The 21,079-nt window shown below is 47.8% G+C and overlaps 2 protein-coding genes across 6 annotated transcripts in view; one reads left to right on the forward strand and one right to left on the reverse strand.

Annotated features, from left to right (window-relative positions):
• LOC139233844 (epsilon-sarcoglycan-like) overlaps positions 1–5,769 on the reverse strand; it is an 85,791-nt gene extending 80,022 nt beyond the window's left edge. For 4 of the 5 annotated variants that reach the window (XM_070864440.1, XM_070864437.1, XM_070864436.1 and 1 more), the window contains exon 1: positions 5,699–5,769. In XM_070864440.1, the coding sequence (XP_070720541.1) occupies positions 5,699–5,735 (37 nt within the window). In that variant the 5' untranslated portion in view covers positions 5,736–5,769. Of the gene's footprint in view, positions 1–5,648 lie in introns of all 5 variants that reach the window. The other variant, XM_070864438.1, reaches the window with a different exon arrangement.
• Positions 1–21,079, forward strand: part of LOC139233842 (neurabin-2-like) — a 340,307-nt gene that overhangs the window by 520 nt on the left and 318,708 nt on the right. The window contains exon 2 of the mRNA XM_070864427.1: positions 44–199. Coding sequence (XP_070720528.1) covers positions 148–199 — 52 coding nt within the window. The 5' untranslated portion in view covers positions 44–147. The remainder of the gene's footprint in view (positions 1–43; positions 200–21,079) is intronic.

A 21,079-nucleotide genomic window follows, 5' to 3' on the forward strand; every position in this document is an offset into this window, starting at 1 on the left:
GCATTGGATCCAAATACTGAAAGTGTATGTTTTATTCTTAAAGAAGAAGGCCGCCTACACCAGAGAGTGAGGAACCAGACTGATGGAAGATCTGCCAACCTGTACTGTTCGACCTGCTATTCAGGGACAGTTCATGGAATTATAGATATGGAAGGTGTGGACCAGCGAGATCTTGGTGACTTGATGTCAATTCAACAAGGTAAGTGTTCGCCTCAACAAAGTCTTCTTGGGAAGGTCTCTGCAAAAATTTTCCAATGCAAAAAATGCAGCAGAAAATAGCAGGAGAAAGTAAGACACCCTCACTAATGCAAAAACCACTGTGAAAAGTTCCCCACAATGGTGAACTGTCACTCACACCTTAAAAATCCAAGCTCTAGAAGCCCAGGAGTTGCCCTTTTAAACAGGCGAGCAGCAATAAAGCAGTCAGCAAATCAGAAAATTCGTTGTGGGATCAATTTAGATATAACTATCTACAATTAGGGGGTATAATGAGACTCATGGTTTCTGAGCATGTCATCTGGGAATTGGCCTTCATCATTCTGAATGTTAAGGTGTGTACAGAGTGTTTAAATTAACCTTCATCCTGTCAATAGAAAATGTATGTTATGTAATCTGAAGGTTTCTTGGATTTCTCAGGATTAGTAACTAGAGCTGTGGTTAATTCTCACTTAAAGCTAATAATTGTTATTTGTTTTGGTATTGTGCAAGATGGTAATTTGAGTATGCATAGTAACTACTAAACAAGGTGAAGTGGGGGAGGGGGATGAAACACCTTTTTTGTGACTTGCATTCTGGATCAGTTTGGCTTAGCTTGCCCCTCTTGTGGATTATTATAATGATGAGCTTTTGTTAATGATACCAGAAATGTAAATCATGGAAATGGTATTGGAAATTTTTAATTGGCAATTGAACACAAGAGTAGTGGCCTCTTTCTCCCCAGGCAAAGCACTCTAAGAGAAAATACAGTATAATTGTGGAGGCATTTCTGATTTTCTTTTCTCTTTTACTTTTGCTGTGTGATTATGTTTTGGATCAATTTCAATAGGTTGGACTGCTAGCCTGGGAAAAGAAGTAGCTCTTAACCTGGACTTGCATAACTTGTATAGACAGAAATGTGATCATAATGTGTGATGTGTTAAAAGGATTGCACTGCATTAATTTACCTGTTTGGAATATAACATTGTATCAGATGTAGCCACGAGCAAGCTTACTCCTTAAATCATGCATTTCTGCATATGGCCAGGTAGTATGGTTCCTACTTGTATTGTGTTGTGTTGCTGTATCAGATGTAATCAAGTGTAACACACAGCAAGAGACTGCTAAAGGACTCCCCAAATGTCTGAAGTTCCCACTCCTAAGCCCTCAGTCGGGATCCAATGTTCAATCGACCAGAGATTGTCGCCCATAGATAAGGGGCTGAAATTCCTTTGCAATTCTGTTGCAGTTTTCATTTTTAATAGCTAAAGTATTCCAATTCCAACAACTCTCTCTAGATGAAAAACATTATTCTTAGAATTGGGTTCCGTGAACTGCTTGCAATTCTCCAACTGGGGCCTAACAAGAGTCTTGTACAAACTTAATACCTAATGTGTATTATCCTGAATCTCATTTGCCTTTTCTATCTGGACTCGCACCCTTAAAGATCTGAATCCTGAGATCTCTCTGTTCCTTCACTCTGGTTACGGCAAAATTCTTAACATTGTCAGAGGGGCAGTGCTGAGGGAGCGCCACAGTGTCGGAGGGCGGAGGGGCAGTGCTGAGGGAGCGCTGCACTGTCGGAGGGGCTGTCTTTTGAATGAGATGTTAAAGTTTGGAATGCTTTTTAATGTTTTTTTTTCCAGAAGGAAATTGAGCTTTAAGGACTAGAGACTGCCTGCTTTTGAACGGTGTCAAATAAAAATTTCAGAAGACCGTTCACTTTTTAAGAACTCGAGACTGCTTTCAAAAATGACAACCTTGCTTTAAGAGAATGCAGCCTCGATCTAGCGACACTATAGGGACGTGACTTTGGACTTCCTGCTGGCGCACAGTCTGAAGCAGCTCCTTCGTTGCTGGGCTGTGAGCTGAACCCACTCAAATCAGCAGGCAGCACCAGAATAACGTGCGGCCTGCACTTTCTAAACGGACATGGGCAAATCTCGCACTGCGGTGCCACTGCCTGTTTTCGGGCCTTATCGAATTTCTAGGCCTATCTGCCGAGAATATTAACCCGTCTATGACTTCCTGCAGTGGCTTGCGTTCTTCAGCACTGTTTGCCATTGTCTCTAATTTGATATCCGAACCAAACTACAACGTAATTTCTTTTGTGTCGATGTCGAAATCATTTATATCAATGGGAATCAAAAGAGGTCCCAGCACAGATTCCTGCCCATCACTATCCAAATCCTACTAATCCAAATACCATCCATTTACCCAAATTCTTTGTTTTCTGTCCTCCGCAGCTATCTCTCTATCCATCCAGCTGAACTCTCTTTAATGCAAAGGAGCAAATTTCCATTTTCACCACATGATTGATAATCCTGCGGAGTGAACTGCTTGCCTATGGGTGGGTTCTATAACTGGGGGGGGGGAGGATCCATTCTGCCAGATAACTGCCAATGCAGCGAAGACAAACAATTATCCAAATATTCCATCATTTTAGTAACAATCTCTTCTTTATCAAAAACCTGTCTGAAAATTCACATATATAACATCCATGATATCCCCCTTTCCCCATACACCGTGATTTTCTCAAACAAATTAAATTAGACAAGTATGACCAGCCCTTTATAAATTGATGTTGACTGTCCCTGATAGTTCCATGGTCTTACTCTTGTTTTTTTTTAAGCACCAGGCCTCCAGGGAGCAAACATAACCTCTGTCTGCCCCTGCCCCCACATAAAACCTGTGCAGGATAAACTTTGGGGTGGAGATCCAGTATCACTTTGTCTCGCCCCATTAAGGCTGCTGAAACTTGGTCGTCAGATACACCACTGGCCCCAAGGAACACTGACTGTTTTATTTTTCCACGCTGGATTTTCGGCACATTTGTGCCTCGGTTAGTGCTCCGGTGGGGCGTTAAATGTTGTTTTTGGGCATTATGCCGGGCGTCCAGGATTAATCTTTTCCAGGATTTGATTTGCGCCAGCACAAAAAATTATGGCCCCACCCTCCATTTTTAGTGTGATGATGATGTCAATTGTCGTGTAATGCTGCGCTAACGTCCCGGATGGATCATTCAGCCTTAACACCTCATTTAACGCCCGCCCCAGGAAAATCCTGAAAAAAACAGGCGGTCCCAGGGTGCGGCGGGTGGTATTGGCAGCATTTTTAAATGGAGGAATGAGGATCTGACATCACAGGTCATATTGACTACAACGGTTGTGCACATAACGCTGTGTGAAGCTTTAACTTGCAAACTTCACTTTTATCTGCCATTACAGTGCCCTTACAACATCAGTGAGAAAATATAATGGGGCATTACTAGTTCACCAGTGTGTCATGCTCCATGCTATTGCCAGGCGATGTCAAGCTAGAGAAAGGATTCTTGGCCATGTCATCCCATGGATGATGAGAGACCGAAGATGTCTGGGAAGGAAGGCTTACCCCCCCCCCCCCCCCAAACGGGTTTATAGGCACCAATGCTCAGATCTCCAGCTCTCTGAGGAGCAGTGTTTGAGAAGGCTGTGCTTCCGTAAGGAAGTGCTGACAGAGATCTGCCATTGCCTACAGGCAGACCCATGCCTGCATCACTCTGGAAGCAGCCTTCAATACTCCCCTCAACAGGTATCCAAATTCATTGTGGTGTGTTGCATGTTGCACAGCTTGGCCATCATAAGGGGCCAGGCATTGCCAGTGGGGATTGCTTGCCCACCTCCAGGAGGAGGAGGACAACGAAAGAGGAGCCTGGCGAGGTCCCCATTGGATAGTCACACCATCCACGGGGGAGGCAGCGTGGAAATGCCGCCGGACCAACACTCCCACGACGCCAGCTCATAATGGACCGGCTCTCCTAAATGGAGGAAACTGAGGGATGGAGCTATTACTGAACGCGCTTTGTGCCATATAAAGGCACATCTGCGGTGAACATTGGAATGATGCACAAGACACCAATGGCAAATGATGAGTCATAAATTTTACTGCAAGAAAGTCATAAAAACACCCCCCACCAAAATAAAACCATACAATATACAATGTTACGTTGCAGGGCACTAAATAACAATGAAACGTCTTTACTGCCACAAGTTTTGGCTCAGGCGCACAAGTCTGTCGTGTGGCGCCTGACTTAATGCCAACGCTCCTTCAACTTACATTTTCGCCAAAACTTGCAGTTGGAGGCGCAAACTATTTTCAGGCACTAACTTTAAAGCCCCGCCGCAATTAAAGCTCCGAAATCCAAAAAGCCCAAAATCCATCCCCTCATGTTTACCACTGCAGTATTTCACTTTGAGGGATTGTCCTGCTGTACAATCAAAATTACTGCTTCTACGAGCTCCCCAGTGACAGGATTATGTGAGATGACTAAATTTGAGAGGTTCTTGGGAGCAAGGTTATACTTGGACTTGAATTCCAAAATGATTTGTTAATTTGATCTGAGAAATTAGTTTAAACTCCATGAAGTACTGTGTTGTTGTTTCATCTGATTTATTTTTTTGTTCTGTATAAATTTATATTGTGCAATAAAGTTGACCAGTAGTTTTAAGCTGAACTTTATTATCTACCCATATAGTCTTTTCAACATGTCAGAGAGGTCAGGAATTTATAATGTGCTGTTTGGTGTCTATACTATTGTGACACAATGATAGATTGTTAACCTTAAGAAAATAACTTTATCACTATGGTCGATATATCTGATGCTGCTGAATCTACATCATACATTCCCTCTGGTCAATAAGGAAGGAGTTACGATCACCCCAAGGCTAATAACTTTTCAACTAAACTAGAAAGTAAGGTTATTATTAACAATAGTAAGAATTGTAGTGTCATTTGTGATGACATCATCTTGTTGGCAAACATATAATCTGTTACAGGTGGCATTGAGACCTAAAGACTGAAATTCCACAGACAAATTTTAACATTTAAAGTAGTCGCAACACCGGGATATATAATTTTAAAAATAAATTTGGATTACTTGTGTTAGAACATCTAAACTAAACCACTCCATTTACAAATAATGTTGTATTCTATTTGTTGATGCAAACTGCTTCTTGTTAAGCATCTTCGTCTCATACAGCATTGTCAAAGCTTTTTATAATGCATATGTCATCATTGCTTCTGTGGTATTACATTATTTTTTCCCAGGAGTTGTGTCCCCTAGTCCATCTTAAAACATTGCGACAAATACTTCTCCAGCAATACACCCAAGACAGCAATTTAATAATAGCACTGTTTAAAAAGTTCCTCCTTCTAGCATGCTTTTGTACAACACACCCTGGCCATCTACTCAGTGTAATTGATTAATATAAATTTTAAATGTGTTAAATTCAGGAAAATAATCCCTCAAAGGTATTTTTGACTATGGATTGAATTAAAGTATTATTGCAAAGACAGTATTCAAGTCCTACTCTTTTCAAAAACTGAATACAATGGTTAAAAAATGCAAATTTTATGAAGTACACATTGTTACACAAAACATACTCGTTTTGATATATATTTTCTAATGTACAAACCCAATGTTCCAAGTTTTGATGAAAATTCCTGATAATACAAGAAAACTTGCCTGCAGGAACATAAACCCAAACTCTAGCTCGCGCCATCTTCCTCTGAAAGGTAAAGCAAAAGTGCCTCCGGTTTGACGGACAGCAACATAAGGAAGAGTCTGACAGCAGCTGGAGCATTCTAACACCAAGAATGATTGGCTTTCTGTGACTGTACTATTTTCGTCTTTTTTTTCCAGCCATCTTGACAGCTGTACACTTGGTAAGAGGTTTGTTCCACTTCTCAACATCGAAACTGTCAAATGTCAAACTCCACCGATCACATTTCTTGTTTTGGAAAAAAGTTCCACGGTGTCTCCAAGGATTTGTTTGGAATGTTGTTAAAAAGTTCAAGTGAATGTAGAACATTCACCTATGATACCGTTGTGTGATGAAGATACATTGAGATTATACAAAAAGAAAAGCGAACCAATGTTATGTAGATGGACAAATTGCAAGCTAACTTGTAGTGCTGCTAGATGCTGTAACCACAAGATCACTAAAAGGTAGTACTTGTGTTATCAGAAAATATAAGTCATGTCCCTTGGGCTACAGCAACTTGTAAACTGATGAGGATAATTTGGTCAAGTTAGTACTGCTGCTGTTATTTTTAAATGCTTGATGTCACCCAGCACATATAGATAATAGTTCACTTGGAGTCTGCTTAAAGCCCAACACCAAAATGTTTTTTTGATGGGACCACAAATGTTGCACCAGCTTCTATTTTGTAACATGGGCTGAGATTTTTGCTGCTGCTGCCATGCTTTGCCAAATGGATTTTGGATCTTTTGCAGTTGCAACGGTTCTTTTGTGACCAAATGCTAACAGCGGAAAATGCCACATGGCAGGAAGGATGAGATTAATCTACATTTTTGGACCCTCTGAAAGGCAGATCTCTTCAAAAAGCACCCCCTGCTTAGCAACAACTTAACTGCATACAATACATTTTGGTACAGCAATGGCCTGGTCTCTGACTCCAGCATTGTATAAAGACCTAGGATGTTCTCCAGCACTGACCTATGCAAAATATTGCCTATATGACGCCCCAACCCCCCGCCCAAGATGTCTGCCCTCTTGAGCATCCCTGATTATAATCGCTCAACCATTGATGGCCGTGCCTTTTGTTGCCTGGGTCCCAAGCTCTGGAATTCCCTGCCTAATCTTTTCCGCCTCTCTACCTCTCTTTCCTCCTTCAAGGCACTCATTAAAACAAAACTCTTTGACCAAGCTTTTGGTCACCTGTGCTAATTTCTACTTATGCGGTGTCAATTTTTTTCATCTCCTAATACTCCTGCGAAGCACCTTGGGACGTTTCACTACGTTAAAGGCGCTATATAAATACATGTTGTTGTTATATTGAAATGCATTAATAGCACTCGCCAGCAGTAGACGGAGGTCACAACATTAGGCCAGACTGTGTACCTGATTTGGAGGGGTGCCCAATTTTACAGTATGTAATCTGGTACCAAATAATGAGGCTGCAGTGCAAACATGCATGGCCTCATTTATTTACTCAAATCCATATTTAAATTTTAGTGCCAGGGATTTTATGAGTTTGGGTGCTGCTCCACCCACAGCGTGAATCTCTCTCATAACATTTGGATTCACTGGATTGTTTGAGAGCTCATGTTAAAGAATGTAAATATTTTTATTCTGGGAGGGGAGGGACTGGTTGGCTGCATTTTGCTCCATGCATTAGTTGGTTTTGTAAAGTCGTCCTCCTTTTTTTTTTCTTCTTCTCGCAAATATTTTGCTGCTTTTATTTGTGGTAACATTGCACCTTACAAAGGGCTGATAACGAAAGAAAAGAAAGACTTGCATTTATATAGCACCTTCCACAACCACCGGACAGCTCAAAGTGCTTTACAGCCAATGAAGTACATTTTGAAGTGTAGTCATTGTTGCAATATATGAAACGTGGCAACCAATTTGCACACAGCAAGCTCCCACAAACAACAATGTGGTAATGACCAGACAATCTGTTTTTGTTATGTTGATTGAGGGATATATATTGGCCAGGACACCGGGGATAACTCCCCTGCTCTTCTTCAAAATAGTGCCCTGGGATCTTTATGTCCATCTGAGAGAGCAGACGGGGCCTCAGTTTAACGTCTCATCTGAAAGACGACACCTTTGACAGTGCAGCACTGCACTGGAGTGTCAGCCTAGATTTATGTGCTCAAGTCCCTGGAGGGGGACTTGAACCCACAACCTTCTGACTCAGAGATGAGAGTGCTACCCACTGAATCACAGCTGACACTGTAGCCTTAGAGATACACAAATACACCATAGCAGCAGAATAATAGCAGCTCGGACTGCTCCCATACAGTCTCAGCTTGATGCCAGGTATAGTCTGACTGGTGTCATGCTGTCAATGACTGCTGGCATCCAGCCTCCGACTGCTCTCATGCAGTCTCAGCTGGATGCCACGCGTGCTCTGACTGCTGCCATCACCTTTGACTCCACCACAGTCCACCGGGGATCTCACGGTGTCGCAGCAGCCCAGCAATCTGTGCTCCAGAAAATTGGTGGGGTTGCTAAGGTACTGACCCTGGGGAAATGGTAGTGGGTCAGTAGAGCAGGAACATGCTATCCTCTCTCAGGATGACACCATCCCTGAGCCCACCACTGCCACTCTGCCATTGCACTTGTCGCTGGCGTCACCCAGCCAGCCCAGACTGCTGCTACCCAGCCTGAGGTGGTGCAGCCTATAGCTGGCCCTTCCATGCCCAGAGTTGGTCGCGGGCATCCTGCAAGGCCATCTGTAGTCTCTGGCCCTGACACACAGCAGCCTTCCACCAGCCATGCTGCAGCCACTGGGGACATACTGCGGAGGAGCACTAGATTAGTTAAAGCAGAGGGGATTATGAGGAAAATCACAAGGGTGATTAGTAAATACATTATATAAGCATTTGTTGTTCTGATATAAATTTGGATTAGAATATTTATTCATTGCTGTTGTGTCTCATTTCAGTTTGGGGGCTTTGGAATGGAAGGGAATATGGATGTGGTGACGGGGCCGTCCAGAGCAACCGGGAAGTGGGATGGAAATCACCGGAACCGAGCTCTGATGAGACGGTCGCGCACCTCCCTTGCACAATCACGACGAGCTCACTGCCTCCTCTGTCACTGCAGCTGCTCCTGCTCCTCTTCCTCCTCCACCTGCTTGTCCTCCTCATCCTCCTCCTCCTCCTCCTCCTCCAAAGGTGGTGCGGCTATGCCTGATGGCAATGGCTGTACCCTCATGATGGCCAGGTTGTGCAGCATGCAGCAGGCGACGCCGAATAGGAACACCCACCAGAACGGTCAAGGCAGTGGAACTATTGCTTCAGCACTCCGATGGTCTGCTCAATGACGTTCCTGGTGGCACTGTGGCTCTCATTTATATGAGTGCTGGACAAGAGTGTTGGGATTGCAGAGGGGAGTCATGAGCCAGGTGGAGAGCGGATAGCCCTTGTCTCTGAGCAGCCAGCCGCGAGCTTCATGTGGTGGCTGGAACAGAGCTGGCACAGTCTGGTGCAGGATGAAGGCATCAGGCTGCTGCCAGAATAATGGGCATTCACGGTGAGTGTTCTGTGGAGTGGTCGCGCACTAACTGGACATTCAGCGAGTGGTAGCCTTTGCGGTTACAGAAGATCTCTGGATTGTGATGCGGTGCCCTCAAAGTGAGGTGGGTGCAGTCTATGGCGCCCTGCATTAAGGGGAGGCCCGCTATCATGGCAAAGCCACATGCCGCTCGTGCAGCTTCTCTCTGCTCATGGGGAAGGAGATGTAGTCCCTCCTCCATCTGTGACTTTACGGATCGAGCAATGGACGCCAAGCTGGGAGAAGCTGGAGATGTCTCCTCTCGCTCCTTGGAAGGATCCACTGAGCATGATGATGACCTTGACTGCCACTGAGCGAGCCGTCCTCACTCTGGTCTGAGACTCGAGGTCTGGTTGCAGGAGATGGCAGAGCTCTGTGACCATGTCCTTGCTGAAGCACAGCTTTCCTGTTGTTCCTCAGTGAAATTAATGTAGGAGAACTGCTGCCAGAATACATTGGGAGGGTAAGGTCTCCTGTTGCCAGCCCTGTTGGGCCCTCTCCCTCTCGCCACATTTTGCTGCCTTTCTCCCGATGCCGCTCCATGTGCTGCTCCCTGTCTCTCTCTCTCTGCCTTTCTCTCTGCATTTGTTTTCGTCTTCGCCTAAGTATCCTTCGACGGTGACATTGGAGCAGGAGGTTGAGTGCGAACACAGCCCCCATGAAATGAGAGAAATGTCGTGAGTTGAAAGTTGCCCTGAATTGTTATGTATGAAAACATTACCAATGTGTAAGATTTGCCACCAGGGGGCGCACCTGGTGGGAGACCCAAGGGTCACCTGCACACCCCGAGCAAGCAGGTATAAAAGGCAGTCTATCATGCTGCTTCCTCTCTCTGGAGTTACATGAAAGAGACCAAGGTCACAATAGTTTGAGCTTGCAATATACAGTCTTGTGGCGTTCTGAACATAACATGAATAATACAGGGGAATAGTTAAGAGGCAGAGCAGTCCTTGAATTTAAAATCGCTGCGATCAGTCCACTCTGCCTATGTGTTAGCAAGCTGCAAAGAGTAATGGCCGACGACGTTTTTTCAAGGTGGCGCCTTTAACTAGCGCTGCTCCAGCCGACTCCGACTCGCCAGCTGCAGCTGTCGTTTTCACCGCCAGCGGTAGATGAGGATGTGCGGCCGAATTCCACTCCTGGGGTGGTAACGGGTCACTGCGTACCTCGTATCGCCTCCGCAAAAGCCCCGCTCAATTCCGCGGGGGGGGTGGGGGGGGGGCGGGGTGACGATGCTGTTCTCGCGTGCCCGGTAGAAAATCAATTTGCACCCCGTTAGCGCTTCCCGGTGTCGCTACGGCAGGAGCACAAGAGGCCAATTTCGGCCATCTGTTTTTCTACAGGCCTTTGGTCCCAAAGATGGTCCGCCTCTTGGGGGCCCTCCTGCAGCAGTACCTCCACTTCTTCAGCATCAAAGGGAGCAACTTGTGTTGCCTACATGTCTCTGTTCAAAATTGCACAGCAATCCTGTCACTTTTTTCTGTTACTATTAGAACTTGCTCTATTAAGATTTGCCTCGCTAGCTTTTTTTCATCCTGCCGAGTGAGCTGCAGACCAAACTCTCTGGGAAAAGATATCCTTTCTCCTGTAGTTTATTCAAAATAGTGTCCGGGACTTGTTTTCCAAATCTAGCTCGGCCTGCCCCCTAAGCTCGGGACGTAGGTGTCCATTTTGTTTGCACATTCCCATTTTTGCCTGTCTCTCAAAAATCTTCACTGTGTGCCAGTATGTTGACACCAGATTCTGTCAAAGACTTTAAATATTTGGTTATATTTTATGAGGCTCCCAGCATGTATTGGGAAATTGTGTCGTTTTTGTGTCCATTCACGATTCTTAAATAAAACTGCTGCCTGCCACATGCACATGTAGGACGTGATTATTCCATGTCTCATTTTATTGAGGACAAAATTGAGGAATGGGTGCAGCAAAGGAAAGATGACCTCCCCCAGCCAAGGGTCAGCAAAAAGGCTCTGGCAGTGAAGGGTGGAGCAGAAGGCAGCTAAGTGAATGGTAGAGTGCATTCTACACTATTCCCATGTTTCAGGTATGCAGCGCAAGGGGCAGGTTAATAGTCAATCCATTTGTTCCATGGCTGGTTTCTCATTATGTCTTAATTGGTGTTCAATTCCCAATCTGGTTTGGGTAACTTAGCAATTTAGCTCCCTTCTTGGCGACTTGGTCATACTGAATTGATAATGAACTGAGCTGCAATCTCCACATCCAGTTCAACACACGGTGGGGTGGGTGGGGAATTTAACTGCTAATGGATTTCCGGATGATTTTAATTAGCTTGCAACCCGCCCGCAGCAGTATGAGGCCGTGGCGATTTTAACTGCCTGCCTACAGAAAATCGTTAGCCCCAGGCCTCCCGCCAGTAGTGTGGTAAGTGTGGGGTACGGGGTTCCAGGGAATCTTGTGGGAGGGAAGGGGGAGAAGGGTGGAGTCTGGGTCACGGGATCCTGAAGAAGCACTGCTGCACTCCCTGGCCCCGCAAAGGAAAGTAAAATACTTGCCTGGATAGCCTCTTTAATTTCTCGATCCTCTTCACACTGGCCTTTGACTAGCGATAAAGCCACGGTGGTTCCCTGCTCAAGCTGTCAGGGCCCGATGGTGTAATTGGAACCAGATTAGCATATGTGAATTAGGACCCAGCCTCCTTTTGGGCAACAGCGAGTCAGTAACCTGGGGCACTTAAGAGCCTATCTGCCTGGTTTCCACCAGGCGGGCAGGATTAAAAGCCACCCCACCTTCTTGCCTGCCTACCTCCAACCAACCTCATCCTCATTTCTGCCCAAACCCTCATCCATGCTTTTGCCAACCTCGAGACTTCCCCAATGCTTCCCTTGCCAGTCTCCCGAACTCCACTCTACACAAACCCCAGTTGATCTAGAACTGCGCCACCCACATTGTATGTCCTACCAAGTCCAGATCACCCATCATCCCTGTTCTTTTCAGTCGTCAATGTTATGGCTTGAATAAAGAGTCAGACTAGATACTGCAAGCTCAAAGTAAGGGTGACCGTAGTCCTTTATTCTCAGAGTACCTCTCCAGCCTGTGAGGCCTCCTTTCGAAATGGGTGCTCCCAAGGGATTGTGGGATCCCTTGGGACTCCAGGGGATAAACCCTCTGGTGGTTAGACATGGTAATTACAGGGTTTACATACGTAACAGTCAACACCTCCCCATTCAGCATCATCTTTTATCTTCATTTTAAAAAGAAACCCTCATTGCTTCACCCTACCTGTGCAACATCCTCCACTCTGACATTCCAGCTCACAACTCTCACTTTTTTCCAAATCTAGACTATTGAGCATCTGCTCTTCCTGGTGGTAGAGGCTGCACCCATTGGGCCCAAGTTTCAGGCTGCGCCTAGAACAGCGGAGCCCCGACCTGGACGCCCATTTTTCGCGCCACAAAGTGCGCCTAAAAAAAAGTTACAGATTCTCCAGCTCCCTGCAGGTCCTCTGGCCCTCGGCGCGGCGCAGCACGAGCTGTAGGGGGCGGAGCTAGGTCCCTGCGCTGAAAACAGTGCCGGAACCTCTGCACATGCGCGCTACAGTGGGCGCGCATGTGCAGTAGCTCCAGGCGCCCAAAACTGTGGGAGGGGCCCGAAGCACGCAGCCCCTAGCCCTGACCGAATGGCCTCACTGGGGCTGCGTGCATAAGGCTGCCTCCCACGCCCAGCTCCTGCTTCCTCCTGACCCGACTCGACTCCTGCTTCGCCCACGCCCCCGGACCGGACCCCGACCCCGACCCGATTCCCGCTTCTCCCCCACCCCGTCCCCGCACTGGACCTGACCCGCGCTTTCCCCCCACCCGACCTGACCTCCCTCCCACCAGCCCCCCCCCCACCCGACCCGAGCCCCAACCTGACCTCCCTCCCCCCGCCCCCGACACGAACCGATCCGACCCGACCCACGTTCCGTCCCTCCCCCCCCCCCCACTACTCGAACCAACCCAACCTCCCTCCTCCCCAACCCCCGACCCGACCCGTGCTCCCGACCGCCCCCTCCAGACCAGACTCGACCTGACCCGCGCTCCCGACCCCGGACCCAACCCGACCCAACGCCACCTACCTGTAAATCTGGTGCTGCTGACGGGCCCTGCCCGAAGTCTTGGGCCCAGTTGGGCCCGGCCTGTTCAGCCTTCTTCCCCCGCCCCCCCCTCCTTTCCTTTCCTCCCCCCCACTCCTTTCCTTTCTCCCCCCCACCTCCTTTCCTTTCCTTTCTCCCCCCCCCCCCCTCCTTTCCTTTCCTTTCCTTTCCCCCCCCCCCTCCTTTCCTTTCCTTTCCTTTCCTTTCCCCCCCCCCCTCCTTTCCTTTCCTTTCCTTTCCTTTCCTTTCCTTTTCCCCCCCCCCCTCCTTTCCTTTCCTTTCCTTTTCCCCCCCCCTCCTTTCCTTTCCTTTCCTTTCCTTTCCTTTCCCCCCCCCCCTTTCCTTTCCTTTCCTTTTCCCCCCCCCTCCTTTCCTTTCCTTTCCCCCCCCCCTCCTTTCCTTTCCTTTCCCCCCCCCCTCCTTTCCTTTCCTTTTTCCCCCCCCCTCCTTTCCTTTCCTTTTTCCCCCCCCCTCCTTTCCTTTCCTTTCCCCCCCCCCTCCTTTCCTTCTCCTCTTCCCTCCCCTTCTCCTGCCTCCCTCCTCCCCCCGCTGTCAGAAACACAGACACTGACAGATAGAGAGTGAGAGACACACACAGACAGAGAGATAGAGACACACTGGGCGGGGCATCCCAGCACGCTGTTGGAGGGCTCCCGGTGCTGCAGTCGGTAAGTAGAAAATGTTTTAATTATTGATTTAAAAAAAAAAATTATTTCTTATTAATTTTTTTTGGATTGATTTATTGATTGATGATTCTTTATTTGTAAAACTGAAGTGTTTAATGTTTGTAAACTTCCCTTTAAACCCCCCCCCCCCCATTCCCTACGCCTGATTTGTAACCCACGCCTGATTTTCTAAAGTGTAGACAAGGTTTTTTCGAGCGTACAAAAATCTTCATTTACTCCATTCTAAGTTAGTTTGGAGTAAGTTTTCACTGCCGAAACTTTGAAAACAGGCGTAAGTGGCCGGACACGCCCCCTTTTGGGGAAAAAAAATTCTGTTCCAAAGTGAAACTGTTCTAATTGACTAGAACTGGAGCAAACTAAATGCCGAGAATTTGAATTTTTAAGATACTCCGTTCTACACCAGTTGCTTCAAATAATCATAGAAACATAGAAACATAGAAAATAGGTGCAGGAGCAGGCCATTCAGCCCTTCTAGCCTGCACCGCCATTCAATGAGTTCATGGCTGAACATGAAACTTCAGTACCCCCTTCCTGCTTTCTCGCCATAACCCTTGATCCCCCGAGTAGTAAGGACTTCATCTAACTCCCTTTTGAATATATTTAGTGAATTGGCCTCAACTACTTTCTGTGGTAGAGAATTCCACAGGTTCACCACTCTCTGGGTGAAGAAGTTTCTCCTCATCTCGGTCCTAAATGGCTTACCCCTTATCCTCAGACTGTGACCCCTGGTTCTGGACTTCCCCAACATTGGGAACATTCTTTCTGCATCTAACCTGTCTAAACCCGTCAGAATTTTAAACGTTTCTATGAGGTCCCCTCTCATTCTTCTGAACTCCAGTGAATACAAGCCCAATTGATCCAATCTTTCTTGATAGGTCAGTCCCGCCATCCCGGGAATCAGTCTGGTGAACCTTCGCTGCACTCCCTCAATAGCAAGAATGTCCTTCCTCAAGTTAGGAGACCAAAACTGTACACAATACTCCAGGTGTGGCCTCACCAAGGCCCTGTACAACTGTAGCAACACCTCCCTGCCCCTGTATTCAAATCCCCTCGCTATGAAGGCCAACATGCCATTTGCTTTCTTAACCGCCTGCTGTACCTGCATGCCAACCTTCAATGACTGATGTACCATGACACCCAGGTCTCGTTGCACCTTCCCTTTTCCTAATCTGTCACCATTCAGATAATAGTCTGTCTCTCTGTTTTTACCACCAAAGTGGATAACCTCACATTTATCCACATTATACTTCATCTGCCATGCATTTGCCCACTCACCTAACCTATCCAAGTCACTCTGCAGCCTAATAGCATCCTCCTCGCAGCTCACACTGCCACCCAACTTAGTATCATCCGCAAATTTGGAGATACTGCATTTAATCCCCTCGTCTAAATCATTAATGTACAATGTAAACAGCTGGGGCCCCAGCACAGAACCTTGCGGCACTCCACTAGTCACTGCCTGCCATTCTGAAAAGTACCCGTTTACTCCTACTCTTTGCTTCCTGTCTGACAACCAGTTCTCAATCCACGTCAGCACACTACCCCCAATCCCATGTGCTTTAACTTTGCACATTAATCTCTTGTGTGGGACCTTGTCGAAAGCCTTCTGAAAGTCCAAATATACCACATCAACTGGTTCTCCTTTGTCCACTTTACTGGAAACATCCTCAAAAAATTCCAGAAGATTTGTCAAGCATGATTTCCCTTTCACAAATCCATGCTGACTTGGACCTATCATGTCACCATTTTCCAGATGCACTGCTATGACATCCTTAATAATTGATTCCATCATTTTACCCACTACTGAGGTCAGGCTGACCGGTCTATAATTCCCTGTTTTCTCTCTCCCTCCTTTTTTAAAAAGCAGGAGCAACTGAGACCGAAACTTGGGCCCATTGTGTCTCTGCATTCTGGAATTCTCATCCTAACCCCTGCCCCCACTTTTCTATATTTTCCACTCTTCAACCATGCCTTGGTCACCTCCCTTTTCCAACCCCTGCTTGGTCTCTGATCCACTTGTGAAGTGCCTTGAGGAATTTTGTTATTTTAAAGGCACGGTATTTGTGCGAGTTATTGTTGATTGAGATTAGTTGCAAAGTTGTCACTTGGCACTATCCTTGCAGGCTAGATTTGGCTGCTGCTTATAGTAATGTCTTTAGCGGGACTGTGGTATTACCACACTGCGATATGTGTGCGCACTAGGTCCGTGCAGCAGAGCAGGTCTCCAGCCATCTTGGATAACCCTTGCCACTGGACCAAGAGCTAGCTCTGTCGAGCCCGTGTGGTGGATGGTGTGCAACAGCCACCACACGTTTATAAAAAAAAAAAATCCACGCACAGGCATCTTCCACCTTTCAAGATGTAGTTCAGGATCTGGAATATTGGGTCCTTCATTTGAAATACTGTTAACTCATCCCTTTTTGGCGTGGAATCAAGTCATCCTCGTTTCGAGGGACCGCCTATGATGATGATGATGATGATGATGGGTATTACCAATTCTCTGAGGCCTCTCCCTCCGAAATGTTAGTAAACGGAAGATTCTTAAATGACGATGAAGTGAGTCAGGGTCTATTTCATGCTTTGATGGATAAGCATTTAACATTCACCACCATCTCATCCAACCAAAAATTCAGCATGCTTTTGGAGAGATTTAACAGCGTCTCGAACCATCATGAGCTTTTGCCAAGACTTAATATACATAGATGACCTGGAAATATACATAGATGACCTGGAAGAGGGGACAGAGTGTAGTGTAACAAAATTTGCAGATGACGCAAAGATTAGTGGGAAAGCGGGTTGTGTAGAGAACACAGAGGCTGTAAAGAGATTTAGATAGGTTAAGCGAATGGGCTAAGGTTTGGCAGATGGAATACAATGTCGGAAAGTGTGAGGTCATCCACCTTGGGGGGGGGGGGGAGGGGGCGGTGGGGGGGAAAAAAACAGTAAAAGGGAATATTATTTGAATGGGGAGAAATTACAACATGCTGAGGTGCAGAGGGACCTGGAGGTCCTTGTGCATGAAACTCTTTTGAGTTAACCTGCAGAAACATAAAACATTAAAACCATGCCACCCGACCTGGGTGACACAGCAGACATTTTCAAGGCCCCTTTTTTTTTTTGGTTTTTGGTTTTTTTTTTTGGGGCGCTAAAATCAAATTTTTCCAGTGCCCCCTATAAAAGGGAAGGGGGACACTAAAAGCACCGGCAATGAAAACAAATTAAACTTTAAAACGTAAAATCAAATTAAAATTTGGTTGCCGGGCGTGATGATGCACTCCAGTCCCTCCGGTGCCCACCTCTCGCGGAAGGCCGCGAGCGTACCGGTGGACACCGCGTGCTCCATCTCCAAGGACACCCTGGACCGGATGTAAGAGCGGAAGAGAGGCAGGCAGTCAGGTTGAACGACCCCCTCGACCGCCCGCTGCCTGGACCGGCTGATGGCACCCTTGGCCGTGCCCAGGAGCAGTCCTACGAGGAGGCCTTCGGACCTACCCGCTCCCCTCCGCACAGGGTGCCCAAAGATCAGGAGAGTGGGACTGAAGTGCAGCCAGAATTTCAGGAGCAGCCCCTTCAAATAGTGGAACAGGGGCTGCAACCTCGTGCACTCAATAAAAACATGGAACACGGACTCCTCCAGACCGCAGAAATTGCAGGCGGCCTGGGAGTCCGTGAACCGGCTTAAAAATTTATTGCACGGCACTGCTCCGTGCACCACCCTCCAGGCCAAGTCCCCGATGAATAGTGGGAGGACCCCTGCGTAGAGTGCCCTCCATCGGGGACCCCCGCCTCCTCCGGACAGCAAGATGGTACGCCATGGCGTGTCCGGACGACCGGCGAGGATGGCAAAGTTGAGGGTGTGCAGGAGCAGCCCGTACAGGAAACCCCTCCGCGCGGAACTGAAAGGCACGGTCCTTGTGCATGAAACTCTTTTGAGTTTACCTGCAAAACATAAAAACATTAAACGGTGCCACCCGACCTGGGTGACACTCCAGACATTTACAAGGCCCTTTTTTCCCCCCCCTTTTTTTTTTGTGTTTTTCTTTTTTGGTTTTTTTTTTTGGGCACTAAATTCACAATTTTCCCCAGTGCCCCCTATAAAAGGGAAGGGGGACACTAAAAGCACCGGCAATTAAAACAAATTAAACTTAAAAAAACGTAAAATCAAATTAAAATTTGGTTGCCGGGCGTGATGATGCACTCCAGTCCCTCCGGTGCCCACCTCTCGCGGAAGGCCGCGAGCGTACCGGTGGACACCGCGTGCTCCATCTCCAAGGACACCCTGGACCGGATGTAAGAGCGGAAGAGAGGCAGGCAGTCAGGTTGAACGACCCCCTCGACCGCCCGCTGCCTGGACCGGCTGATGGCACCCTTGGCCGTGCCCAGGAGCAGTCCTACGAGGAGGCCTTCGGACCTACCCGCTCCCCTCCGCACAGGGTGCCCAAAGATCAGGAGAGTGGGACTGAAGTGCAGCCAGAATTTCAGGAGCAGCCCCTTCAAATAGTGGAACAGGGGCTGCAACCTTGTGCATTCAATAAAAACATGGAACACGGACTCCTCCAGACCGCAGAAATTGCAGGCGGCCTGGGAGTCCGTGAACCGGCTTAAAAATTTATTGCACGGCACTGCTCCGTGCACCACCCTCCAGGCCAAGTCCCCGATGAATAGTGGGAGGACCCCTGCGTAGAGTGCCCTCCATCGGGGACCCCCGCCTCCTCCGGACGGCAAGATGGTACGCCATGGCGTGTCCGGACGGCCGGCGAGGATGGCAAAGTTGAGGGTGTGCAGGAGCAGCCCGTACAGGAAACCCCTCCGCGCGGAACTGAAAGGCACGGTCCTTGTGCATGAAACTCTTTTGAGTTTATCTGTGAAAACATAAAACATTAAACGGTGCCACCCGACCTGGGTGACACTCCAGACATTTACAAGGCCCATTTTTTTTTTCCCCCTTTTTTGTGGTTTTTTTTTTTTTTTTTTTTTTTTTTTTTTTTTTTTTTTTGGGCACTAAAATCACAATTTTTCCCCAGTGCCCCCTATAAAAGGGAAGGGGACACTAAAAGCACCGGCAATTAAAACAAATTAACTTTAAAACGTAAAATCAAATTAAAATTTGGTTGCCGGGCGTGATGATGCACTCCAGTCCCTCCGGTGCCCACCTCTCGCGGAAGGCCGCGAGCGTACCGGTGGACACCGCGTGCTCCATCTCCAAGGACACCCTGGACCGGATGTAAGAGCGGAAGAGAGGCAGGCAGTCAGGTTGAACGACCCCCTCGACCGCCCGCTGCCTGGACCGGCTGATGGCACCCTTGGCCGTGCCCAGGAGCAGTCCTACGAGGAGGCCTTCGGACCTACCCGCTCCCCTCCGCACAGGGTGCCCAAAGATCAGGAGAGTGGGACTGAAGTGCAGCCAGAATTTCAGGAGCAGCCCCTTCAAATAATGGAACAGGGGCTGCAACCTTGTGCACTCAATAAAAACATGGAACACGGACTCCTCCAGACCGCAGAAATTGCAGGCGGCCTGGGAGTCCGTGAACCGGCTTAAAAATTTGTTGCACGGCACTGCTCCGTGCACCACCCTCCAGGCCAAGTCCCCGATGAATAGTGGGAGGACCCCTGCGTAGAGTGCCCTCCATCGGGGACCCCCGCCTCCTCCGGACGGCAAGATGGTACGCCATGGCGTGTCCGGACGGCCGGCGAGGATGGCAAAGTTGAGGGTGTGCAGGAGCAGCCCGTACAGGAAACCCCTCCGCGCGGAACTGAAAGGCACGGTCCTTGTGCATGAATCCCAAAAAGTTAGTTTGCAGGTGCATCAGGTAATCAGAAAGGCGAATGGAATGTTGGCCTTCATTGCGAGAGGGATGGAGTACAAAAGCAGGGAAGTCCTGCTGCAACTGTATAGGGTATTGGTGAGGCCGCACCTGGAATACTGCATGCAGTTTTGGTCACCTTATTTAAGGAAGGATATACTAGCTTTGGAGGGGGTACAGAGACGATTCACTAGGCTGATTCCGGAGATGAGGGAGTTACCTTTATGATGATAGATTGAGTAGACTGGGTCTTTACTCGTTGGCGTTCAGAAGGATGAGGGGTGATCTTAAAGAAACATTTAAAATAATGAAAGGGATAGACAAGATAGAGGCAGAGAGGTTGTTTCCACTGGTCAGGGAGACTAGAACTAGGGGGCACAGCCTCAAAATACGGGGGAGCCAAGTTAAAACCGAGTTGAGAAGGAATTTCTTCTCCCAGAGGGTTGTGAATCTGTGGAATTCTCTGCCGAAGGAAGCAGTTGAGGCTAGCTCATTGAATGTATTCAAGTCACAGATCGATAGATTTTTAACCAATAAGGGAATTAAGGGTTACGGGGAGCGGGCGGGTAAGTGGAGCTGAGTCCATGGCCAGACCAGCCATGATCTTGTTGAATGGCGGAGCAGGCTCGAGGGGCTAGATGGCCTACTCCTGTTCCTAATTCTTATGTTCTTAAAAAGAGAGGGAATTCAGAAGTGGCAGCAAAAATGAAGGGAAAGGGAACCCGAGGTGTGGACTTGAATCCACAAACAAGTGACCGAGCAGTTCAGCACCTGAGCTGTGTGAGGGCTGCTGAAGTTGAGGTGCTTGTGAGGGTGGTGCTCACGCCTGTGACACAATTTCCATTGGCCAACATTGCAGCGTGCCTGCAAGAGGATGCAACTAAATTTCAGGTCACGGCTGACAGTTACCATCCCTGAATGTGCCAAGCATCTGCTGAATGGTAGCTACGGGGGGGGTGTGGGTGTGGGTGGGGTGTGGTCCTTGCAGCAAATGGTGTAGCTCAGCATCTGCCTGTCTGCTGACTCGGATCCTGAGAAAGCAGATAAATGGCAGGTTCAATGTGCCAGAGCCTGCAGAAATGGTTGGTGGCAATTTGCTGACGGCGGCCAATCAGGCTTGGCTTCTTTCATGCAGTAGCTCATAAGGCACAGCACACTTAGTGAGCTGCTTCTGAAGACATATCCAGCAAAATGGTTAATCAGGCATTCATATTTGAAAGTGACACCATCGAGGTT

The sequence above is a fragment of the Pristiophorus japonicus genome, chromosome 21 (assembly GCF_044704955.1).
Source record: "Pristiophorus japonicus isolate sPriJap1 chromosome 21, sPriJap1.hap1, whole genome shotgun sequence".
Taxonomy (NCBI): domain Eukaryota; kingdom Metazoa; phylum Chordata; class Chondrichthyes; family Pristiophoridae; genus Pristiophorus; species Pristiophorus japonicus.